Source organism: Phyllobates terribilis, unplaced genomic scaffold, assembly GCF_046119375.1.
Source record: "Phyllobates terribilis strain yellow unplaced genomic scaffold, ASM4611937v1 Scaffold_347__1_contigs__length_1996218, whole genome shotgun sequence".
Classification (NCBI taxonomy): Eukaryota; Metazoa; Chordata; class Amphibia; order Anura; family Dendrobatidae; genus Phyllobates; species Phyllobates terribilis.
In genome coordinates, this window is record NW_027363107.1 from 581,937 (window position 1) to 608,112 (window position 26,176).

The following is a 26,176-nucleotide window of genomic DNA, read 5'->3' on the forward strand; positions in this document are numbered from 1 at the left end:
GTACGCCTTGGTTGGTCAACGAACAGTGACCTCTGCCGCTAGCGTGTTCAGATGGGAATTTTTTTTTAACAGTTCTGCAGCAAGGGCCTTCTGGTACTGCCCCATTTTCGTAGACCTCTCCACCTCAGGAATAAGAGAGTGAAAGTTCTCCTTGTAGCGGGGGTCTAAAAGTGTCACCAACCAGTAATGACTGTCACCCAACATTTTGACAACGCGAGGGTCACGGTTAAGGCAGAGTAACATAAAGTCAGCCATGCGTGCCAGACTGGTAACGGGCAAGACTTCCGTGTCCTCACCAAGATGACGACTGACCATGCTCTCCTCCTCCTCCTCCCCCCCACCCTGTCCTCAGGCCACCCACGCTGAACTGACAGTATGACAGTTGTACAGGTACTACCGTCTACAGCGCATGATACAAGCTCCTGTTCTTCCTCCTCCTCCTCTCCCTCATTGTCCCCCAATGCACGTTGGGATGAGATGAGGCTGGGCTGTGTGTAATCGACCGCTACGGCTTCTTGATCCATCTCATCATACTCTGGCTGCAATGCCTCCTCTTTAATTCTCTGCAGAGAGCATTGCAAAAGACAGACAAGTGGAATGCTGACGCTAATGATGGCGTCATCGCCACTCACCATCTTGGTGGACTCCTCAAAGTTTGTCAAGATGGTACATACTGTAGCATACCTGGCGGCGTTCTTGCATGGTGTTCCATCTCTCATCATGCAAGATCGCAAACTTCATCTCCCGCCCAGCTTCCTGGTCTGGCTTCTTTCCTTGTGCTCTGCTCTGCTCCACTTTGGCTGCATAGGGCGACGCCCGCTGAACTTCCTGTTTCTTGTACCTGCTGCGGACACGCCCCTGTTGCACCTTCAGCCTATTGCTGTCCATCTTTGGGTATTTATACCACCTTCTTCCTCTAGATGGCGCCTGAGCATTGTTTCTTGTCAGTTGGCTTTTTGTCTCTGACATGCCAGGTCCTATCCTGTTTTCCTGCCTGTTTTCCAGTTCTGTGTCTGAACTGTGGTCTGTTCTTGTGAACACGCTTCCTGCCTGTTCTTTCGCCTTCTAGGGGCCGTATTCCTAGATCTGCCTGTCTGTGCCTTGCGGTATCTGTTCCCGTCTGAACAGAGTCCTGTTTGTGTCTCTGCCTTGCGGTATCTGTTCCCGTCTGAACAGAGTCCTGTTTGTGTCCCTGCCTTGCGGTATCTGTTCCCGTCTGAACAGAGTCCTGTTTGTGTTCCTGCCTTGCGGTATCTGTTCCCGTCTGAACAGAGTCCTGTTTGTGTTCCTGCCTTGCTGTCTCTGTTCCCGTTCCTCTGTTCCCTGTTGTCTGTGCCTCGTTTCTACTTTAACCTTGTCTCCCTTTTCCCTCTATGTCTGTTTTCTGCGTCTTTCTGCAGAGTCTGAACCCGCTCCTAAATTCCTTCTCGTCGTCTCTGTACCTCTGTTGTGAATTTAGTGTACGCTCGCTACTTCTATGTAAGTACTGTGCGTGCTTCTGGTTCTGCCTTTCCTTCTCCGTCTGTTCTTTGTGAACAGAGTCCTATCCCCTTGCCTTGTTTACCGCTCTGCGGTGTCCGCTCTGCTCCTGCTTAGCTTGCCGCTCTTGCGGTTTCTGCTCTGCTCCTGCCTTGTTTACCGCTCTGCGGTGTCCGCTCTGCTCCTGCTTAGCTTGCCGCTCTTGCGGTTTCTGCTCTGCTCCTGCCTTGTTTACCGCTCTGCGGTGTCCGCTCTGCTCCTGCTTAGCTTGCCGCTCTTGCGGTTTCTGCTCTGCTCCTGCCTTGTTTACCGCTCTGCGGTGTCCGCTCTGCTCCTGCTTAGCTTGCCGCTCTTGCGGTTTCTGCTCTGCTCCTGCCTTGTTTACCGCTCTGCTCCTGCTTAGCTTGCCGCTCTTGCGGTTTCTGCTCTGCTCCTGCCTTGTTTACCGCTCTGCGGTGTCCGCTCTGCTCCTGGTTAGCTTGCCGCTCTTGCGGTTTCTGCTCTGCTCCTGCCTTGTTTACCGCTCTGCGGTGTCCGCTCTGCTCCTGCTTAGCTTGCCGCTCTTGCGGTTTCTACTCTGCTCCTGCCTTGTTTACCGCTCTGCGGTGTCCGCTCTACTCCTGCTTAGCTTGCCGCTCTTGCGGTTTCTGCTCTTATCTTGCTTACTGCTTCTGCGGTTTCCGCCCTGCCCTGCTTCTGCTCGCTGCTCCGGCAGTCCTGTCCTGCCCTGCTTGTGCTCGCTGCTCCTGCAGCCCCGTCCTGCTCTGTTCTTGCCCACCGCTTCGGGCGTTCCCTCTCTGCTGTGGTTGTCTACCGCATCTGCGGTTCTGTGACCCAGTCTGTACTGGGTCTTAACCTCTCTGTGCTCCAGCCCGTCCTTTCGGCCAGTACCTCCCTGCCTGCATACTCGCCTGTATCCACCCATCTGCATACCTGCCGTGTTTGCTTACATCCACCAGTCTGTGCCAGCCTAACCTGCCTGTTCCAGTAATCCCAGTGTGGGTCAACCCCCGTGTTCGGAGTTTGACCTGGAGTAGCACCTGGTCCCTCTGCCCGGTTTCTCCCTGGTGCACTGGCGTCGTATGCCGTCGTGCCACCTTGGTCGGATCGGCCAGATACTTAGTCACGCCCCTCCAGGCACTCTCCGGTCCATGGTCCAGTGGAACCACAACACCCGCACACGCCAGTCAGTCCGGGCGTGTGCATAACAGCATGCTCAGGCCATGGTTCCCGTTGAGCCCCACGGCCTTCGCTCTCTGAGACGTTTTCCAGCTAATACGTGCATTAAAAATAAATAAAGAAATTTTTTTTTTCTCTAGCTGAGTTCCAGGCTAATTTCGCACCCGTCCAGATGGAGCTTTCTGCACCCGTTCCTGCGGATCCGCCCCAGTACTATGGGGATCCAAAACAAAGTCGTGCATTTGTGGAGCAATGCATGCTGCACTTCAAGTTCTACCCTCTTTCTTTTCCTTCTGATTGGTCTAAAGTGGCATTTATAATTGACTACCTAGTGGGGGATGCCTTGAAGTGGGTCACCCCCCTATGGGAAGCTTGGGATCCTATCGTCCTTGACCTGCAGGCCTTCCTGGTGGCCTTCCTAATGGTCTTCGATGACCCCAACCCTGGAGTCCCTGCTGAAGCTGCACCTGCTCCCGCGGATCCACCACGGTACTACGGGGATCCAAAACAATGCCGTGCGTTTGTGTGGCAATACTTGCTGCAGTTCCGGTTCTATGCTAATGCTTATTCTTCTGATCGGGTTAAGGTGGGATTTATAATGTCCAACCTAGCGGGTGATGCCTTGGAATGGATCAACCCCCTATGGGAAGCACAGGATCCTATCGTTCTTGACCTACAGGCCTTCCTGGTGGCCTTCCTTTTGGCTTTCGATGATCCTAACCCTGAAGCCCCTGCTGAAGCTTCACTTCCCTGTATCCAAAGCAGCCCCGACGGGTAATGTGCATAGGTAGCGCACAAGTTCTCCTGCCCGAAAAGACTGTTGCTTGCCCTGAATCCACTCAGGATGACTACACTCTCCGGAATACTGCTCCCAACCTCAAGAGGCAGTCCAGACGTGCTAGACGCAGAGGCAAGCCGTCACGCCAGGGTCTGTCCTCCCTGAGACCTCCTGACCCCAACCTTGAAGTCTCTACTGAAGCTTCATCTTCCTGTATCCCGGAGAAGCCCCAGCGGGTGATGTGCGTGGGTGGTGCACCAGTTCTCCAGCCAGAAGAGACTGCTACCCATCCAGAGTCCACACAGGAGAGCTTCCTGCACCTGGCATCAGATTCTACACCCACTTTAACCAGTGTGCATGTCCAAGGATGCTCCGAAGCTGTGTTTACCTCCGAGTCTGTACACCTCTACTACCTGGCGGAGGACCCCTTGTTGCCTCCTGAATCCTCCGGGATACCACTCGATGACAATTGGAGAGAGACTTCCCTACACCCGGTACCCGATACTTCGTCCGCTCAGTCCTGTGGGCCTGACAATGGGTGCCTCAAAGTGGTAGTTACTCCCGAGTCTCTACACCCCTCTGACCAGGCGGAGGACCTCCAGTTGTCTCCAGAACCCTTCGGGGTGCTACCTGGTAGCGAAAGGACAGAGACTCTCCTATTCTCTGTACCTGATACCTCGCCCGCTTCTTCCAGTGAGTCCGACCTAGTGTACTCCGAAGCAGAGGTTACCCCCGAGTCTCTACACCCCTCCGACCAGGCGGAGGACCTCCAGTCGTCTCCTGAACCCTTCGGGGTGCTACCTGATAGCGAATGGACTGAGACTCTCCTTTACTCGGTACCTGATACCTCGCCCGCTTCTTCCAGTGAGTCCGACCTAGTGTACTCCGAAGCAGAGATTACCCCCGAGTTTCTACACCCCTCCGACCAGGCGGAGGACCTCCAGTCGTCTCCTGAACCCTCCGGGGTGCTACCTGATAGCGAATGGACAGAGACTCTCCTTTACTCGGTACCTGATACCTCGCCCGCTTCTTCCAGTGAGTCTGACCTTGTGTACTCCGAAGCAGAGGTTACCCTCGAGTCTCAGTATCCCTCCAACCTGGCGGAGGACCCCCAGTTGTTTCCTGAATCCTCCAGGGTACCACCACATAACAAAGAGGCAGTGTCTTCTCTACACCTTGTACCTGATACTTTGCCCATTTCATCCTGTGAGCTTGACAAGATGTACCCCGAAGCAGAGGCTACCCCCGAGTCTCTGCACCCCTCCAACCCGGCAGAGGACCTCCAGATGTCTCCTGAACTTTTTGGGGTGCTGCCTAAAAATAAATGTAGAGAGACTTTTTTGTGTGCTGTTTCTGCTACTTCACCCGTTTCATCTGTTGCTGAAGATGGCTGGATGGGAAGTCGCATCCTAGCCATCCAGATTATGAGACCAGTTTTGTCTCCTCCTGTGGACAATAGAAGTAATCTCCTTGAAGAGAGGGATTGGCCCCCAAATTCCCTGCGGAAGATCCTTGCAGGCCTGAAGAAGAGGGGGCGTAAGGGGGGGGGGGGTACTGTAGCATACCTGGCGGCGTTCTTGCATGGTGTTCCATCTCTCATCATGCAAGATCGCAAACTTCATCTCCCGCCCAGCTTCCTGGTCTGGCTTCTTTCCTTGTGCTCTGCTCTGCTCCACTTTGGCTGCATAGGGCGACGCCCGCTGAACTTCCTGTTTCTTGTACCTGCTGCGGACACGCCCCTGTTGCACCTTCAGCCTATTGCTGTCCATCTTTGGGTATTTATACCACCTTCTTCCTCTAGATGGCGCCTGAGCATTGTTTCTTGTCAGTTGGCTTTTTGTCTCTGACATGCCAGGTCCTATCCTGTTTTCCTGCCTGTTTTCCAGTTCTGTGTCTGAACTGTGGTCTGTTCTTGTGAACACGCTTCTTGCCTGTTCTTTCGCCTTCTAGGGGCCGTATTCCTAGATCTGCCTGTCTGTGCCTTGCGGTATCTGTTCCCGTCTGAACAGAGTCCTGTTTGTGTCTCTGCCTTGCGGTATCTGTTCCCGTCTGAACAGAGTCCTGTTTGTGTCCCTGCCTTGCGGTATCTGTTCCCGTCTGAACAGAGTCCTGTTTGTGTTCCTGCCTTGCGGTATCTGTTCCCGTCTGAACAGAGTCCTGTTTGTGTTCCTGCCTTGCTGTCTCTGTTCCCGTTCCTCTGTTCCCTGTTGTCTGTGCCTCGTTTCTACTTTAACCTTGTCTCCCTTTTCCCTCTATGTCTGTTTTCTGCGTCTTTCTGCAGAGTCTGAACCCGCTCCTAAATTCCTTCTCGTCGTCTCTTTACCTCTGTTGTGAATTTAGTGTACGCTCGCTACTTCTATGTAAGTACTGTGCGTGCTTCTGGTTCTGCCTTTCCTTCTCCGTCTGTTCTTTGTGAACAGAGTCCTATCCCCTTGCCTTGTTTACCGCTCTGCGGTGTCCGCTCTGCTCCTGCTTAGCTTGCCGCTCTTGCGGTTTCTGCTCTGCTCCTGCCTTGTTTACCGCTCTGCTCCTGCTTAGCTTGCCGCTCTTGCGGTTTCTGCTCTGCTCCTGCCTTGTTTACCGCTCTGCGGTGTCCGCTCTGCTCCTGCTTAGCTTCTTGCGGTTTCTGCTCTGCTCCTGCCTTGTTTACCGCTCTGCGGTGTCCGCTCTGCTCCTGCTTAGCTTGCCGCTCTTGCGGTTTCTGCTCTGCTCCTGCCTTGTTTACCGCTCTGCGGTGTCCGCTCTGCTCCTGCTTAGCTTGCCGCTCTTGCGGTTTCTGCTCTGCTCCTGCCTTGTTTACCGCTCTGCGGTGTCCGCTCTGCTCCTGCTTAGCTTGCCGCTCTTGCGGTTTCTGCTCTGCTCCTGCCTTGTTTACCGCTCTGCGGTGTCCGCTCTACTCCTGCTTAGCTTGCCGCTCTTGCGGTTTCTGCTCTGCTCTTATCTTGCTTACTGCTTCTGCGGTTTCCGCCCTGCCCTGCTTCTGCTCGCTGCTCCGGCAGTCCTGTCCTGCCCTGCTTGTGCTCGCTGCTCCTGCAGCCCCGTCCTGCTCTGTTCTTGCCCACCGCTTCGGGCGTTCCCTCTCTGTTGTGGTTGTCTACCGCATCTGCGGTTCTGTGACCCAGTGTGTACTGGGTCTTAACCTCTCTGTGCTCCAGCCCGTCCTTTCGGCCAGTACCTCCCTGCCTGCATACTCGCCTGTATCCACCCATCTGCATACCTGCCGTGTTTGCTTACATCCACCAGTCTGTGCCAGCCTAACCTGCCTGTTCCAGTAATCCCAGTGTGGGTCAACCCCCGTGTCCGGAGTTTGACCTGGAGTAGCACCTGGTCCCTCTGCCCGGTTTCTCCCTGGTGCACTGGCGTCGTATGCCGTCGTGCCACCTTGGTCGGATCGGCCAGATACTTAGTCACGCCCCTCCAGGCACTCTCCGGTCCATGGTCCAGTGGAACCACAACACCCGCACACGCCAGTCAGTCCGGGCGTGTGCATAACACATACAGTACAGACCAAAAGTTTGGACACACCTTCTCATTTAAAGATTTTTCTGTATTTTCATGACTATGAAAATTGTACATTCACACTGAAGGCATCAAAACTATGAATTAACACATGTGGAATTATATACTTAACAAAAAAGTGTGAAACAACTGAAAATATGTCTTATATTCTAGGTTCTTCAAAGTAGCCACCTTTTGCTTTGATGACTGCTTTGCACACTCTTGAGAGACTGCCATAAAGACTGAGAGGAGGGGGCATCTTTGCATGCAGTATGGACAGGGGATTGCCATGCACACACAACAGGTGACACCCGCTGACACTGGTCATGGACCCTGGGGTTCGCCCCACAAAGTCGGGTGCTTTGCTGCCATGTGCCTGATGATGCTGGTGGTGGTCAGGCTGGTAGTTTTGTCACCCCTGCTGATGCTGGCATGGCAGGTGGTACAAATGGCCTTTTTGGGGATATCAGCAGAGTCTTTAAAAAAATTCCAGACTCTGGAAGACCTACAGGTTGTACTGGCAACGTCCCTCGTGTTGGTGTTACGGGGAACTGTTGCCGGCCTTCTGTGTGCGGCCACTACACTGCTTTTTTCTGCCTATTGGGGTACTCTGCCTCCCTCACCCTGTCTGCTGCTGGCCTCTCTCTGCGTGTCCTCCTGCCACATTGGGTCAGTTACTAGATCATCCACCACCTCCTCCTCTTCCACTTCCGCACCACAGTCCTCCTCCTCACTTCGTGGCAATTGTGTCTCGTCATCGTCCACCTCTTGTGACAAATTGCCAGCGTTGACTTCCTCTGGCCGTGGCTGTTCAAATATTTGGGCATCTCTACATGGGATCTCCTCTTCCACCACTTCAAGCGGAGCAGGCGAGGGGCACAAATCTGGAAATGGACCAGTGAACAGCTCTTCAGAGTGTCCAAGTGTGGGATCAGTTGCTGTCTGATGACACTCGGCATGGTGGGAGGGAGGAGCATCAGGGTGAGGAGGAGTATGCGGTCGAGACTCATGGCTACTAAGAGTTGACCGTGTGGAAGACAGACCGGAGGTGGTGGTGCCCAGGTAACTGGAAGTATTATCTGCTATCCAATTAATAACCTGTTCACACTGATCTGGTGTTGTTCTGTGCTTCCCTAGTAATTCGGTCAAGAAGTGGGAGCGAGAAGATATGGCTGTTGGTTGTGGCACATTTTCACCTTGGCCACGGCCCGGTCCTCTGCATGCACCATCACCAGAACGTCCACTTCCATGTCCCTTGCCACGCGCCTTGCCCATTGTAAAGTAAGTAAAATAGCTTACACTCGCACCATCAATGGAAAAAGGGTAATAAAGTAGATCAGAACCGTGGAAGAGGAAAACCACAGTTCTATTTCTCTGGCCTACACCCGACTCTTTTAAACAATCTGAACAATCAGGGAGAAATTATTACTGTTTTTCTTTACGGAAAAAATATCAAAAGGTGAATAATAGAGATTTTTTACCGTGGAATGGCAAAACCACAGTTATTGTTTACTGGGGTATACCAGAAAATTTTAAATAGATATATTTGTGTCTGAACAATCAGGAGACAGTACTGTTTTTCTTTACAGCAAAAAATGCAAAAAAGCAGGATAATACAGAGATTTGACCCGTGGAACTGCAAAACCACACTTGTATTTCTCGGGCCTACACCAGACTATTTTCAACAGATATATTTGTGTCTGAACAATCAGGGGTGGGGTTATTATACAGAGCTCAGCATTCAGAGATCTGCATGAGAAAAAAAAACCTGCAATTTTATCAAAATAACACCAAGCAGCCCCGTAAGTGATACATCGTTGGAATCAGGGCCTCGGATTATGCTGCTCTCAAATGGGATAGCAAAAACCTGCTGACATATTCCATTTAAAGGGGCAGCTGCTACTAAATCCAGACATGGTGCAAAATTTAAATTCTGCTGCAGATTTACTGCTGTAGATTTTTAATTCCTAAAAATCCCTGTAGATTGAGAGGATCTCAACCTTTTCAATGCAAATTATTTTCAAGACTTATTCACAGATATTATGAAATATTACAGTAGAAATAAAAAAAAAAAAAGCACAATACCTAAACCCCTTCCTTGGGAAAAATATACGGCAAGTATAAGAAAGACAAAAATTTATTCTGGAGTCATATTGAAGTCTAAATAGACTTGTAACCATACAATGTAAACAGCAGCGAATGTAAGTAGGATCCACTGGATCTATATAAGAGGAACGATTTCCAAAGCCGATCTTCTGAGCCCACCGCTATGCTGGCTGGACCGGCATTGTGATCGTCAGCACCTGGAATATACGTCACGTTTTACTGCAGCTCATAGAACCAAATGATAAGACGCAGAGCAGTGCGAGGCTTGTGACTCGCTATACACAAAATATACGACATGTTTGATGAATGGCATAAAGGAAAGCCGATGCATTCAGATGTCTCTGGGCAACTATATGTTGTGATAGATAAGTTCCTGTCAGGGTGAGGGGCAGCATCCTATCGGCTCACTCACCATGACAGGTTTACAACATGTTGACTCATGGACGTGATCAATCAGTCAATTGATGACATAGATGCACGTTCTTGATTCCGACAGGTAGGTCAGAGAAGTCCGTCTCAAACAGTTTACCTTCACCCATCTAGGATGGATGGCTGCTGACATCGTTGGCCATTATGTCCATATGCAATTATCATCCCCTAATTGTGATGTACAGTACAAATTTATATTGTGGTACCGTGTTAGCCAGAAAATTTGATGGAAATAATTTTATGCCCAAAAATGGCAAAAGTATTCTCGGAGTGATACCTTTATTGGCTAACCAGAAAAATATATATATATGCAAACTTACAGAGCACACAGGTTCCTTCTTCAGGCAAGATTACAAATGTTAAGAATTCATTTGTAATATTGCCTGAAGAAGGAGCCTCTGTGCTCTGAAAGCTTGCATATATATATATTTTTTTCTGGTTAGCCAATAAAGGTATCACTCCGAGAATACTTTTGCCATTTTTGGGAATAAAAGTATTCACATAGAATTATCCACCAATTAAAAGAATTTATTTTTGCTAAATAAATGTATACATTTTTTTAAATTTTATTATATACATTTTCTCAGAGAACCTCTTTAAGAAGGAGATTTCAGAATGGGCTATAAGACATGTCCAGCTTTGCTTAATTGTCTCACCTTACTGTCCTTGTTGAACTGAGCTCCACTTTGTTCTTGGATGATATTCTAAGGAATGAAGACGTCTAGATGATACAAATCGGGACGTCTGACTATTCTGTCTTCATCCATGTCCAACACAAGAGATCTAGCAGAAGACTGTAAAGAGAAGACCAGCGTGGTAACAACGCTTATGTCGCTGAACGCTTCTGTACGGGAAAGAAAGTTGTAACCAACAAGTGCACAAAAATCTAAACTTTTATCTTGATACGCGGCCAACTAGAAGTTACTGTGTAGCTCCACACGTCTCCTACATTAAATCTGACACGTGGAGGAACTGCTCACAGAAAAGGCTTCAAATATTTTTTAGGATTCACGCGGCATTAAAAGGGGTTGTCCACCACTTTAATACTAATGGAATATCCTTAGGATAGGTCATTAATATTAAAGTGCCAGACAACCCCTTTAAGTGAGGCATAATGAATGGTACCAGAATTTCAGATAATGTAGCCTTCATTAGTCAGAAGGCCCACTCGGTTATATGAAGAAATCTGGGGTCCCCAAAAGCAAACCCAGTAATCACCAGATTCCCGTGTGGTGACTACTTAATCTGCTTTTTGGGAAGACCAGAACTGACCCCTATATTTAACCAAGTGGGTCCTCTTAAGCTACATTATCCTGTCTGATGAAGGCTACATTAGCTGAAACATTCTTCATCTTCATTATGCCTCATTTAACGCAATGTGAATCATGGACATGAGAAAAATGAAATTAAAAAATAAATACATTTAAAGCATTTTCTGTGCGATTCCTCCAAATGTCGCATTAATATAGAAAAAATAAAGAGCGGCATGTTCTACACTATTGCAACAAACCTCTTTCATCATTTATATCATCATTATAACATCATTTATATGCACCAGCACCATGAGATCAATGGCACTATATAATTAAATAATAATATATATGTAGCACCCCGAGGACTCGGCTGCTACAGGAGTATTGCACCTCAAACCAGAGGTGTGGTATTCCACTCCCGGGTAAGGATGGAGTGTGGGACAGAGCTCAGATAGCTGCATGCACTACACTCACCCCATTTCCGGGGGACAGAACAACGGTACTCCCACCAGATAGATGTGCAGGTACGACAGCGTCTGTCCCTGGCTGGAGTGGGGGGGGGGAGGAACATCCCAGTAGTGTAGGAGCAGATAGGGGAGGGACTCTGGGCATAGGTAGGAGCCCATTGGGTGCTAGTCACCTGGGCTCGGGTGTCAGAGGGAGTATATAAGGTGGGCACCATCTTAAGACAAGGTTCTGTTCAGCCTGGAGGAGTGGAGAGAGGAGCTCAGCCAGAGAGGCCTGAGGGGGAGCTGTGGCTCCGTCTGGGCCCAGCTCCAGAGCCAGGCCTGAAGCAAAGAGAGGGAAGGAAGAAGAGGAACACTAGGAAAGGCCCAGAGACGCAAGCAGAAGGAACCCTGAGATCCCACGAGTGAACTAAAACGGGTGAAGGGTTGGCAGAGAAGGGTACCGGATCCCAAACTGGTGGAGGTCAATCATCCTTAGCCAGGAACCGGAGGTCGTGGTCAAGCTTTGGCACGACCCCTCGCCACATCCACCAGGAAGGCACGCCACATAGGGTCAGGAAAGCCGGAGAGAGGTTTTGCCCCATAAGGCCCGAGGAAGCCGGACATAGGTGGGTCCCTGGTGAGGACGGCCAGTAGGAAGAAAGAGAGGGGAGCTCTGGACCACGCTCTGGAATCGCCTGGGAGTTGGCCGAGTCCCTGACCTGGTGGACGCAGCACGGCTCGGGTGGTCCTACTGTGCACAAGGATCTGATAAAGAACTGTGAGTAAAGCTTTTGAAACTGCACTTCCCGCCTCTGAGTTCCTGCCGTCACACCTGCACCCTCAGCACTGGGACACCCGCACCATCACTCCCATCATCATCTCTAACAGATCTGCCCTGAGGCCATACTCCTCCCGTGGGGAGTCATCTCATTCTCAGCTGCACAAACAACACCGGCCTCAGCGGACTGCCGTGCAGCGGCGGTTCCGTGACCGCAATCCACGGGTGGCGTAGTCGAACATTCTAACATCTACTGCTAAATACTGCCGCTCAGTTTGACTCCCTGGGCACGGACCGGGTCACCGCCACGAGACCACTACCCCCATCTGATCCGGCTCCGGGTAAGCCCCCGTGCGCGCGATGCCGCACGACACAGCAGGCCCAGGGGCGCGTCAACTTTGGCGTAGTCGGCAGGATTTCGTGCCCGCAACCACCGGGTACTGCGTGCCTGAAGAAAAGTTCACATTTACCGTAAAAAGGAGTCTCCCGCCAATTCCAGAGGGTTCCCGCTATCGGACGCCATCTCGGGTCGTTTCCCGCCGTTTGCCCGCCATCTGCAGCCTTTTCCCGCCATCCACGGAGTTTCCCGCCATAAGGAGACGATTCCCGCCATCTGAGACGATTTCCCGCCCTGGCAGAGCGGACTCCATTATGGGCGTGCCAGAGGGTGGCAAGAGGCCACCTCCCATCGTGGGCCAGGTCCAAGAATGGCGCCAAAAGCGGAAACCGCCCCCACCAGCAGAGACTGCAATGATAGAGATGTCCATCAGCGTGAGGGGGCTGCCCCTGGAACTGACTGTCACCAAGTTGCCCCGGGACCACCCTCAAGGGGGGCGGATAGAGAACAAAACTGAGAGGATGGGTGCGGCCTGGAGGAGTCTGGACAGATCGCACCCGGAGATGGAAGAAGAGTCGAGCAGCACTGACCCTGTGGTCCGGAACCTGTTGCAGGCTGCCACCCCAGAAGGCCTGGTGGAGATCCTGGCACAGCTCCCCAGAGATCGGGAGCGTGCACAGACCGCGCTGGAAGCCCTGGCCCGGAAGATGGCCCAGGTACAGCAGGAAGCACTGGCCGAGTGGAGAAGGGAGATGGTCCAGCAGGCTGGAACCCGCCAGCAGAGGACGCCCCCCGCATCGTGGAGCATGTCTGCCCCTGAGGATGGTGCAGGAGGGACGAAGGCCGGAGACGACGCCGCGGAGGGAGCCGCAGGGATGGAAGCAGGTAATGGGGACGTCATCACCCCGAGCCCAGTAGCCGTAAGCCTGCCCCAGCTCCCCGTCGCAGAGCCCGAAGTTCCACTCACCGCGCCCGTTGCCGCACCGCCGCTGCTTCCAACTAGGCCTCAAGCGGCAGGAGCCGCGGTCGCGCCCTCTGTTACGCCACGCCCCTGGACCCTGAGCGCGGCAAAAGAGGAAGTGCCCCCGGCCTGGTCGCAAGGCCGAGCGCCCCCGGGCGCCGCGGTCCCCACAGCGCCCTCCTCCCGGAAGGCGCCATACCTGAATCCAGACAGGATGCCTACGGCCTGGACGCAAGGCCGAGCGCCCCCGGGCGCCGCTGCCCCTACAGCGCCCTCTACCTTCACCGTGCCACCCCTGGGTGAAGATCTGTTTGCGCAGCATACTAGCCCGGACGGGCTGCCTTTCGTTTGGCCACCGGAGTACGTCAACCCCCGACTCCGGAAGGAATGGCCTCTGTGTGAGCCTCTGATCCCGGCTCCGGTACCCGCCAAAATTGTTCCGCTCCCGCTGGAGGAGGCCCAATTTGCATGGGACCACACCAGTGAAAACCTAATGGGGTTCACCCAGGAGACCCGGGCGGACGCAGCCCGGCGTGAGGAGTGCTGCCGTCAGCAGTTAGAGGTCTTCGGGAGAGAACGGCGAGAGAGGCGGATCCGCGAGGAACGGCTGCAGGTCCAAAGCGCGGAGCAGAAACGCGGGGCCCGACGAAACCCCCGTGCGGCCCACGTTCCCCGCGCCACCGGGACTGTAATAAAATTTCAACTGGAGAACGGCTGGGGCTTTATCCGGGATCACCGAACCCCCGGCGACGTCTTTGTCACCCGCAGGGATGTCGAGTCTCACCTGCCGGAGGGACACCGAGGACGTGACCTTTACTCAGGTGATGAGGTCACCTTCACCCGGCACCAGTGTGCCAGAGGACCATACGCCCTTCACGTGCACCGGTTGACGGAGAAGGAGATACAGGATGAGGAAGATCAAGAGGACCCGGACGGGTCTGAAGACTACCCTCAGGAGGAGACAAGGGGAGGACATCGCTACTAAAGGGGAGTAGCATAAGCAAAGTACTGTAAATAAGTTACCCGTATGGGTATTCGATATGCTGCTAAGTGAAGTGTGGTCCCCGTTGGGACTAGTGTGGAACTGTTTAAAGGAACTGTTTCCTGTGTGCCCCTATCCCCAATCAGGCTGAGGACTGTGAGCAGCCATTCTCCTATTCCCACTGGCCGAGGACTGAGAGCGGCCATACCCTGTAAATAGTTGCGCTTTTTCAGGCGCCCCCTACTGGTTTTATAAGGAACTGTTTTTTCTATTAGTGACTGTTGCACTTTACCCGGTCACAAGTTGCACCGTGGCCGGAAGAACAAGAACGTTTTATATAAAAGAGTTTTATATTGAAAGTTTATACTGCTAAAATGATAATATAAGAAGTTACCTGTAATGTTATATTTTCTGATAATATTTTTTATAATGTTTTATATGTTAGTGTGTACTTTAAAAATTTTGTATGTTTCATAATGTTATGCTCTTTTCCAGCCCGAGGACGTGCTGTGGTTTACCAGGGGGGAATGTAGCACCCCGAGGACTCGGCTGCTACAGGAGTATTGCACCTCAAACCAGAGGTGTGGTATTCCACTCCCGGGTAAGGATGGAGTGTGGGACAGAGCTCAGATAGCTGCATGCACTACACTCACCCCATTTCCGGGGGACAGAACAACGGTACTCCCACCAGATAGATGTGCAGGTACGACAGCGTCTGTCCCTGGCTGGAGTGGGGGGGGGGGGGAACATCCCAGTAGTGTAGGAGCAGATAGGGGAGGGACTCTGGGCATAGGTGGGAGCCCATTGGGTGCTAGTCACCTGGGCTCGGGTGTCAGAGGGAGTATATAAGGTGGGCACCATCTTAAGACAAGGTTCTGTTCAGCCTGGAGGAGTGGAGAGAGGAGCTCAGCCAGAGAGGGCTGAGGGGGAGCTGTGGCTCCGTCTGGGCCCAGCTCCAGAGCCAGGCCTGAAGCAAAGAGAGGGAAGGAAGAAGAGGAACACTAGGAAAGGCCCAGAGACGCAAGCAGAAGGAACCCTGAGATCCCACGAGTGAACTAAAACGGGTGAAGGGTTGGCAGAGAAGGGTACCGGATCCCAAACTGGTGGAGGTCAATCATCCTTAGCCAGGAACCGGAGGTCGTGGTCAAGCTTTGGCACGACCCCTCGCCACATCCACCAGGAAGGCATGCCACATAGGGTCAGGAAAGCCGGAGAGAGGTTTTGCCCCATAAGGCCCAAGGAAGCCGGACATAGGTGGGTCCCTGGTGAGGACGGCCAGTAGGAAGGAAGAGAGGGGAGCTCTGGACCACGCTCTGGAATCGCCTGGGAGTTGGCCGAGTCCCTGACCTGGTGGACGCAGCACGGCTCGGGTGGTCCTACTGTGCACAAGGATCTGATAAAGAACTGTGAGTAAAGCTTTTGAAACTGCACTTCCCGCCTCTGAGTTCCTGCCGTCACACCTGCACCCTCAGCACTGGGACACCCGCACCATCACTCCCATCATCATCTCTAACAGATCTGCCCTGAGGCCATACTCCTCCCGTGGGGAGTCATCTCATTCTCAGCTCCACAAACAACACCGGCCTCAGCGGACTGCCGTGCAGCGGCGGTTCCGTGACCGCAATCCACGGGTGGCCTAGTCGAACATTCTAACATCTACTGCTAAATACTGCCGCTCAGTTTGACTCCCTGGGCACGGACCGGGTCACCGCCACGAGACTACTACCCCCATCTGATCCGGCTCCGGGTAAGCCCCCGTGCGCGCGATGCCGCATGACACAGCAGGCCCAGGGGCGCGTCATATACATCTTCCCAGCAGCTTGTTTTCCCTCTATCTCCTGTCTGGATCTATGAAGCCAGAACTGTCAAAGAAGAGGTGATGGTGGAGATGGAGGGGAAACAAGCAGGGGGGGAGGTTTATATAAATAACTGGTCCCGCCGTGAAGCACTGGGCGTCTGTGCTTGGTTTGAACAGTCGTTCTCTGCTGACAGTCGTTTACAGAGATCTTCTTTCTCATTCCAACAGCTTGCAAACAACCCACCATGGTATGAAAAAAAAAAATGATATCATCATCATCCAGCAAATGTGTCACAGCTGCCAGCAATTGGCTACTGTGGACACATCAAAGCTGTGATGATAAAAGTTGGCAGAGGAGGACCGGTAGCACGAGGTTGGCATAGACTTTTAATAAAGGAAGACTATTGGAAATCACATGAAATACAAAAAGGTCACAATCCTAAACCACATCTGAGGGTCTCACCACTTTAGGTAAAGAGACTTCAGCCACCAGAAAACTTGGGTGTCCTACAGGAGGTTCCGCCACAATCATGTAATCTGGTTTCACGGGTGAACTGATAAAAAAAGGAAGGCAGCAGTATAATGCAAGGGTACACCATCAATTTATGATCTGTTGGGGTCAATCTCTAATATAATAAAGGGGCACTGATGCTGGTAATGAGGAACAGCCCCTTTCACGGTCATTCCCTGCACATTGGCATCATGGCCTCCACTGTGCAGCGGAACGACAGCATAGATCCAGCAAAGTGAATGGACTTAGCTGCAGTTCTCCTGCACAGTGAAAATCTGGGTAGCTGCCCCACACCAGCATATTCTTTAAAAAGGGCAGCGGGGTTACTTCCAGGCTGCAGCCCCCTTATTTTTGGAGTCCAAGAAGTTGGATATCCTATATTTTTCGTAAGATGGGATTCTAAAAAAAGTAAATGCATGCATTAAAGCTCAAAGTAACCCAAACCTTTCAACTTCTGAGATCAGGGACTTGCTTGGAGTTAGCTGGGAGGGTCTGTAGGAAAAAAATAAAGAACATAAAGACATAATAGTTAAAACAACAAAAAAAAAAAACAATGTCCACATTGTTCTTGCACCATAACAAGCCATTCTGCAACTTCCCCCATCTGTTGAGTATAACCCATCACCACGAGGAGTGGCGCTCCCCCATCTGTTGGGTATAACCCATCACCACGAGGAGTGGCGCTCCCCCATCTGTTGGGTATAACCTATCACCTCAAGGAGTGGCGCTCCCCCATCTGTTGGGTATAACCCATCACCACGAGGAGTGGCGCTGCCCCATCTGTTGGGTATAACCTATCACCAGAAGGAGTGGCGCTCGTCATACTTTGTGTCCCTAGGGGAAATGTGGTATTATAAGACATGGATGAGCGAGGAACATCAGAGAAGAAGCCGCCGATGCTCAACAGCAGCCTACTCTGTCGTCTTTTACAGACTGTATGCCATAGACTTGTACCTTAGAGTTGGGACTTACCCCATTATGTCCATTTCCTGAATCATCGGTTTTGATTTGGTTCTGATATTCTGTTCAAAAATGGATCCCAGGAACTTCCGATTTTTCAGCATTTTCCACTCTGAAGGGAAACCATAGATGATTAACAGGGTCGGACTGGAACTGAAACTCAGCCCTGGCATGTGAGAGGACGCAGGCCCGCCCGACACGCGCTGAATGTGAAATATTTTCGTGAATGATTTGGGTATATGTCACAATAAAAATTGCTGCAAACTGCACTTTATCATCGATAGACAAAAACTGACATAATGTAAAATATAAACTTCCCTCCAGGAAAATGTTAATTTCTTTCAACTGGAGGGACGGACATATTTGTAATATAGAGCTCCAAGTTCCCAAAAACGCTATGTTTGATAGTACCAGGAAAAGTGAATCCTTGCAGATTTGAAGCAGTTTCATGTCTATTCTTTCAGTATTTTTGCAGCGTTTCTAAAGAACGGGAAAAAAAAATCTCAAAAAACGCAATATCAAGGGGATTTTCCTGCCGAGCGACACGTTTTTTGTGCAGAAATGTTCTTCCCTTTCTTTTTTGTTTATATTTTGTGTTATACACTAGTGGCCAAAATTGAGGCAACACCTTCAGCTTTTCACCATCACCAATATTTAATGGAAGTTTTCACTGACCTACTTACTTGTACACACGCCCTCTTCTGCGATATGTATTCTATGTTGGTTTATAGTGACCTGGGTGTGATTTAAGACAGATATTGTGCGATTAAAATGCGGTTTTTATATTTTAAAGCCAGTTTGTCATCAGAAGGTAAGCAATTACATGTTTTCGTTCTCAAAGTGTGTAAGTGGTTTCAAGAGACTGGTTCGATAAAGAATAAACCAGGTAGAGAAAGGAAGAAGGCTACAACTCCTCAGACTGATAGAAGAATTGTTAGAATCGCCCTAAATAACAGGTTATAAACGGCTGTTAACATCAACAAGGAGCTTGTCAACACCCGAGTGACAGTGTCTGATCGGACGGTTCGACGACGACTGGTAAACGCGGGGTTAAGAGCCAGAATACCAGGTAAAAAGCCATTTTTGAATGCCTCACAGCGTCAGAAACGTCTGCAGGGGCCAAAGAACATTGTAAATGGACCATTGAACAATGGAGAAATGTTATATGGAGCGATGAGACACGCATATCCATCTTTGGCAGCGACGGTGTCCGCTACGTTCGACGACGACCTGGAGAGGACTGGTTGCCAGAGGGTACAATACCCACCATGAAGCCTCCTCTGAGTGTTATGGTAGGGGGCTGCGTGTCCAGAGATGCAGGTGGTCGGCTGCAGGTAATTGAAGAAACAGTTAATGCTGAAAATTACATCAAGGAAGTCCTTCAGCCTAAACTCATTCCTTCAGCACGTGATGTATTTGGTGAAGGGACACCGTTTATTTTAAGATGGAGCCCCATGCCATACAGCTAAAAAATGTCTCTCTTGGTTCAAGGACAAAAATGTCCAGCTATTGAATTGGCCAGGAAACAGCCCAGATCTCAATCCTATTGAGAATCTATGGGCTCGGCTCAAAAGAGCGGTGTCAAAACAGCGGGCTTCACACAAGCAGGAACTCATTGCAGCCATCATCAAATCATGGCTTCATATCATCACACCATCTGATTTACACAAACTGGTAGATAGCATGCCAAGTAGATGCCAGGCAGTCATCAAGGCTGAGGGCTATCCAACTGAGTATTAACATTTAGTGTTAGATATGAAAATAGGACAAATCAATGGCTTTTCTCCCACAGTCATCTGAGTGACAATAGTGTCCAATTTGTTGACAAATTAACAAATTTCCTGCTAATATTGTGTTTCTATATGAGATTTTATTTCTACTTAAAAACTTTACTGTGAAATCAAAAACATTCATGAAATTTGTATTGGTATTGGCAAAATGCTAAAAATTCATAAATCTTGGGGGTGTTGCCTCAATTTTGGCCACTAGTGTATAGAGTTCCTCAGTATATTTATATGTTGTCCCCCATCACCTTTTTCATCTCTCCTTACAAGTATGCCTTGTATCTTAATTAAAACATGGTAGTAAGTAGCATATTAAACCTTTTTATAATGGGTAGTGTAGAATCGCTGCATATTTCAGGGTTATGCGCTCCTGAGAACTCATTAGTGCTGCCCTCCTCAGGCGAAACCTGGTTGTGACCTCGTATAATATGGGGCTAGCCGGTCTCACCTACCAGTTTGGGTCACAAACCCTTTTTCGTTTGCTTTGATGTTTTACTCATTGTTTATTACGTTTACACCCCAAATCTCTCCTAATCCTGGAGATCAAACCTATGAAAGCAATTTATGAATGATCGTAACACCTCTATGAAGGGTAATTATCATCTCCTTCATAAATATACATTTATATGTATAAATACATATGTGGTCAATGCATAGTACTGGCACATGACTTATCACTTTCCAGGACCTTACAAAGCACCAGGAACATTTATAACAAGCGGAGGTGAAGCGATTCTGGCAACTTAATAGGAAAGGATTCTTTACAGTTAGAGCAGTCAGACTGTGGAATGCCAACCACAAGATATAGTAATGGCAGATAGTATAACAGCATTTATAGAAGGGCTGGATACTTTTTTAACAAAACATGACATTGTGGGTTATAAATAATCTAGTAATAGAAAATGTATAACTTTGGAGATAGACCTAGGACATTAAAGTTCAAACTTTTTCAACCTATGTAACTATGCAAGTATGCAGAATGCACATTAGGAAAATGCTTGAAATGCAATTCCTTATAATATTATTTTACAAGTAATTTCCTCTTAATTTTCTGCTTTGTAAAGTGCTAGTTATAAGCCCAATCTATGGATCTAAAAAGTGCAAAACACTCCTGAAACACTTGTACGTATGTTCTATAATCTGTATTTCTTATGGTGCCTAAGGGAAGCCGTAATGATAAGACTCCTGCTTGGTATCAAGTACAATTATTTGCCTCCATAATGAAAGTGAATTACCAATGATGAAAGGGTTAATACTTGGACCCTGCATCAGTAATAGCCCTTGTAGTAACCATGACAACTATTGTGAGGGCATAAACAAGTGTCATAAAGAAGATTCCATAAAAGAATGCCGCACTGCCATGATCAACGCCATTACTGATGATGCGCCTGAGGACCTTGAGCTTGACCACCCCACGTAATGTGCCAACGTTGGTGTAATTTGGAGGTTCTAGCAGGGAAAGGGGTTGTCTTCTTAGACACCCCGGGGGCATGGGAAGGTAACAGAGGGGGGGTCCCCAAAACAGGATCCCCTTCTGTTACTATGTACAAAGAGCTGCTCTTCTTTGGGAGTTCATGGATGGATCCTTGACTTTAATGGGTGATAAATTGGGAGGGGGGGGGATACTCATCCTATTAGGGGTTATCCATAATGAGCAACCCCTGTAACCAAGTGCCCAACTTCTTGAGAGACGGAGCTGGATCTGTAAGGGATAAGTGGTAGATCCACCTGGGAAATCAGATCAACTAAATTCGTTCCAGCAATAAATGTGGTGACAGATATCGCAGCTATCACATTAATAGTCTATATTTGTTATGTCGTTCTCTGTAAATATGTACAAATTCTAAAACTCCGTCATATATCGGCACTAACTCTCTAAGCCCAAGGGAAGGGCAGCCCTCGAGCCATGGTTCCCTAGAGGTTTCCTCCACATGGGGTTTTCCTCTCCTGAGCGCTGGAGGGTGACTCTTCGTGAGTCGAGGGTTGTGCCATTTTCGGTGTCATGTAAATTTAAATAAAGTTGAGAATGTTTGACACCTAATTGCAATGATTTGTGTATTTATTTTGTATGTGTCTGATTCATTTTGTTTGGGAGTCGGGGTCCATCACACATCACTGAGTCATACGTCTGGACATCTGCCACCAGCAGTTTTGCCCCAGGGGTTGCCCCTGCTCTGGGGAGTTTGATGGAGCAGAGAAGACAAGAATTACAGCACTCATCCTCAGAATAAGGACTTCTATTACAGTACTACAAGCAGCTTCCTCACCTCATTCACACAGTGAGTATTTTGGGCACTAATTTACAGCAGTATTTGTAAGCTGAAGACCAGAGGGGAACAAACACAGTGAAAAATAGTAACTGAAACACTTTCACCTCTTCTGTTTTGGATCCACTCCTGGCGTCTGCTAACAAATACTGATGCAAAATATCGCCATGGAAGTGCCCTAAATTCTTACTGACTGATTTGACTGTTTGAGTTGCAGTCAAGCAACAGAGGTTGCAAGCTTTAAAGGAGTTTTCTGGTCTCAAAAACCCCTGTCCCCCTTGCCATTTTTCTCTATCCTGAACCTGTGCTTCCTGCCCCGATCTCAGACTGTCTGACCTAGTCCTTGTCTTCGCTCTCCTGTGTCTGGTACCCTGGTACCTCCGGAATGCTGCTGCAGTCCCGGGGACTGCACTGAAGTTGTACCTGGTGTCTACTGGCGGCCCAGTCTATCCTCACCACCAAAGGTTCTAGTGGAGACCCAGTAGACACCTAGTCACAACCCTCCCGTGGGGCAGTGGGTCCATATCCACCAGTGTTACACCCACATAGCAAATGTGGTACCAATATTCAAGAACGGGATAATATCTGAGCCTGGAATTTATAGGCAGGTAAGTTTAACTTGTACTGTGGGCAACATCTTTGAGGGTTTTCTAAGAGATACTAACCTGGAGCACCTCAATAAGAATAACCTAAACATATGATTATGAGGGATCTGTCCTGCAAACTAATCTGAAAAGATTCTATGGGGAGGTAAGTTCTAGGTTGGACCAGGGAAACTTAGTGGTTTTCGTCTATCTGGACTTTTCAAAGGCATTTGATACAGTGCCATACAACAGGTTAGTACATAAAAATGTTCAATATATTATATGGTAAACTTGCTCCACGAAAGAACAAGTCCTTGTGTTGGAAAAATCAAGGAAAATATCAGTGATGCGGTCGTTACCTCTTGACAGCTCCATTTCGTACTTGTTCTCTAGTCCCTCCATGGCCACGGTGATAAAAAATTCCCTGAGAAGCTCATTATTCTAATAAAAAAAATACAAAGTAAGGAGCTGACACAAAGGAGAGCAGACAGCTCGTATGTCGGAATAAGCAATTGCAGTTACCTTAATTTTCTCAAAGAAGGTGCCATTAATCACTATGTCGTACGCCGTGCAGCCGCCTCCACCTGTAGGACAAAGTGCACCAGGACTTAGATACTTTGCGATGCCGAATCAATCCATTGACCTTAGTTGGGCTGCTATGAATAATTAGCATAAGTTCTTAAAGGGGAATCCAAGTAGTGGGCAATCCCTTTAAGTCCCAAATCTAAACCAAAAAAGTTCAAAAGACAACAACAAACTTTATTCCGCAGACTGGAAGTGGACCTACCAGAACCTGTGGAGACGGCACCTTTGATCATTGAGGATTAGTAAGTTGTAATACTTGCTATTTTATCCCCTTTAAGGATATCTCTGGACTACCCCTTTAAAAAGAGACGTGCTGTATTAAAAAAAAACGTACTATTATCAACTTCAACGTGGGGCTCTCCAAGGCTCATGGGGACTCGATAGCCGGAGGGATCATCAGATTCCAGGATGCTGACTAACTCCTGCTCCGTCAGGTCCAGGGGCGCTGAGATCTGGTTCGACTTGCAGATGTTAATAAAGATTTTGGTATTTTTGGATGTGCGAGTTTTAATGCAGAAACCTACCAGAAATAAAAACAAAAAGTGAACAAAAACACAATAAAATCGGCAAAAGCCAAGCAGCATTTACATGTAACCAACTGTATAAGAAAAAACGATGTGACCCCCCACGTTGGTTGCATCATGTGACCGTTGCAGTCATTAAGACCCCACTGCCCCACTGTGGTATCTGTCACATAATATGCACAAAGTAATCTGGATAATAATCAGAGGACGCCCATCTCACTCGGCTGGGGTCTGATCTGTCTGCTTTCTGGTAAGTTTGGTATTCTGCTCTGTATCTCCTGTTTGGCCTGAAATGAGGCAATAAGTGAGAATCAGTGAGTAACATGAACAGGATGGTTCTGCAAACAGATTTTTCCTGCACCAAAATAGTACAACTGTGAGGGGTCTAAAGCCAACAATACACATTAGGTAAATGTTGGAGACTGCCGCGCCCCCAGCGGCTGACGGAGGAGACATTCACCCGGTGATTGCTGGCCTCTCCAATTCATCTTTCGTACCTTCATCAGCATCTGTTCATACAGCGCTTCCTCCATGTTTGTGTTCATTTCTGCAGACAGCAGCGACTTGTCAGACGCCATTTTTTCGGTTAAAGACAGAAGCTCAGGGTTCTTGTTTTATAAGAGAAAACCTGAAAAATGAAAATATGTATTAATCTCCACAGACAACGACAAGGGGAGAGTGCGGGAGCCCGACGGCCCACGACACGAGGGGGGGGCGTGGGAGCCCGACGGCCCACGACATGAGGGGGGGGCGTGGGAGCCCGACGGCCCACGACACGAGGGGGGGGCGCGGGAGCCCGACGGCCCACGACACGAGGGGGGGGCGCGGGAGCCCAACGACCCATGACACGAGGGGGAGGCGCGGGAGCCCGACGGCCCACGACACGAGGGGGGGGCGCGGGAGCCCGACAGCCCACGACACGAGGGGGGGCGCGGGAGCCCGACAGCCCATGACACGAGGGGGGGGCGCGGGAGCCCGACAGCCCACGACACGAGGGGGGGGACGGGAGCCCGACAGCCCACGACACGAGGGGGGGCACGGGAGCACGACAGCCCACGTCATGAGGGGGGGGCGCGGGAGCCCGACAGCCCACAACACGAGGGGGGGCGCGGGAGCCCAACAGCCCACGACACGAGGGGGTGCGGGAGCCCGACAGCCCACGACACGAGGGGGTGAGGGAGCCTGACAGCCCACGACACGAGGGGGTGCGGGAGCCCGACAGCCCACGACACGAGGGGGGGGCGCGGGAGCCCGACAGCCCACGACACGAGGGGGGGCGCGGGAGCCCGACAGCCCACGACACGAGGGGGGGCGCGGGAGCCCGACAGCCCACGACACGAGGGGGTGCGGGAGCCTGACAGCTGACGACACGAGGGGGTGCGGGAGCCTGACAGCCGACGACATGAGGGGGTGTGAGACCCTGACAATAATGGGAGTGAGATTCTGCACACCTACAGCTAGCTACTTATTGTCCTGAATGTAGTAATCACCTTGGCACATTCCCATCTTCTTACCTGTAGTACAGACGCCAAACACCACTACTCTGACTGCAATCACCCAGCTACAGCGTCACCACGCCTCAGCAACAAGGGAGTGTCTAGATTGGAGTTGATGTCTTGAGGGGGAGGAGTGATTTCATGGAATCATGACGTCACCGGAAGGGGCGGGGCTTCCTTAGTCCAGTCAGTGGACACTATTCCACCTGCAGCTGCAGCAGTGCGCACATTGTGCCGGGACAGGAGGATGGTGATGAGGAGCTCGTGTTCTGCGTTGTGCTGTGATGACTGAGGCGGGGAGAACTGACCATGTGAATAAATGCTGTGGAGGCATAAAGGGGGGTGGTGTGAGGGGCATCCAGGGGGCTGTGTGGGTGGTGTGAGGGGGCCAGGGGTAGCGGCAATTCTGCTGCAGAAACACTTAAAAACGCTTGGTAGAAGGTTTACCATGTTCCCCAATGAACGCAAGCACTAACGCAGCACTAACAATTATTTTGCGGAAGCGCGGCGCTTTCGCCGCCATTGACTTGCATTGGAACACATGGAATCCGCATCACTGGATCTGTACATGCAGATTCCATGAGTTTCAATGTGCGGATGGTACCCGGGTTTGGAGAAGAGGAGACTCTCCTCCGGACCCGGGTACCATAGAACCTGTAAAAAAAGAATAAATTAAAAAATAAATATTATACTTACCTTCTGATGGCCCCCGGTGTCTTTATCCGATGCGTCCTGGCTTGCCGGCAGCTCGCGATGGTCTGAAAAGGACCTGCCGTGACGTCATTAAGTCATGTGATGGGTCATGCGACCGCTGACGTCGGCAGGCCATCAGAAGGTAATTATATATTTATTTTTTACCATTCTTTTACGGTCACTCTATATAAATCCATGCCGGTTGCATGGATTTATATAGTGTGACCAAGTTGTCAAGCACTTTCCAAGTGATGCTAAAATCGCTTGTCAACCCGCATGCGGAAATGCAAGTAGAACGCTTCACATCAGCAAGTCCCTGGCAGGAAAAACGCATGTACAATCCGCATGTACAATCCACATGCGTTTTTTCTGCCAGGGAGAAGCAGAAACGCTCAAAAAAAATCCGGAGCATTTCTGCATCGTGGGCACATAGCCTTACATTAATTGTATGACTCAATACTGAGCACACGTAACCATCTATACACAGCGGGAGGTCGCACGTAGCCATCTATACACAGCGGGAGGCCGCACGTAGCCATCTATACCCAGCAGGAGGCCGCACGTAGCCATCTATACACAGCAGGAGGCCGCACGTAGCCATCTATACACAGCAGGAGGCCGCACGTAGCCATCTATACACAGCAGGAGGCCACACGTACCCATCTATACACAGCGGGAGGCCGCACGGCGCCACCTATACACGGCGAGAGGCCGCACGGCGCCACCTATACACAGCGGGAGGCCG

The 26,176-nt window shown here is 50.1% G+C and overlaps 1 protein-coding gene across 1 annotated transcript; it reads right to left on the reverse strand.

Annotated features, from left to right (window-relative positions):
* Window positions 1-10,173: 10,173 nt before the first annotated feature.
* Window positions 10,174-23,820, reverse strand: LOC141222231 (PIH1 domain-containing protein 1-like). Its single transcript, XM_073666636.1, has 9 exons — window positions 23,740-23,820; window positions 23,463-23,529; window positions 23,053-23,238; window positions 22,656-22,717; window positions 22,493-22,574; window positions 17,511-17,610; window positions 16,983-17,030; window positions 16,491-16,581; window positions 10,174-10,263 (listed from the first exon to the last, which is right to left on the reverse strand). Exons 1-9 carry the CDS (start codon window positions 23,818-23,820, stop codon window positions 10,174-10,176), a joined length of 807 nt encoding a protein of 268 aa, XP_073522737.1.
* Window positions 23,821-26,176: the final 2,356 nt, after the last annotated feature.

What these genes read in the sequence shown, in the direction of transcription:
- LOC141222231 (XM_073666636.1), bottom strand. Translation starts at nt 23,820, where the DNA reads ATGGCGTCTGACAAGTCGCTGCTGTCTGCAGAAATGAACACAAACATG. An exon ending in CGAAATGGAGCTGTCAAGAG is followed by an intron (nt 17,611 to 22,492) that starts GTAACGACCGCA and finishes GTTTCCCTTCAG; the next exon opens with AGTGGAAAATGCTGAAAAAT. An exon ending in CAGGAAATGGACATAATGGG is followed by an intron (nt 17,031 to 17,510) that starts GTAAGTCCCAAC and finishes TTTTTCCTACAG; the next exon opens with ACCCTCCCAGCTAACTCCAA.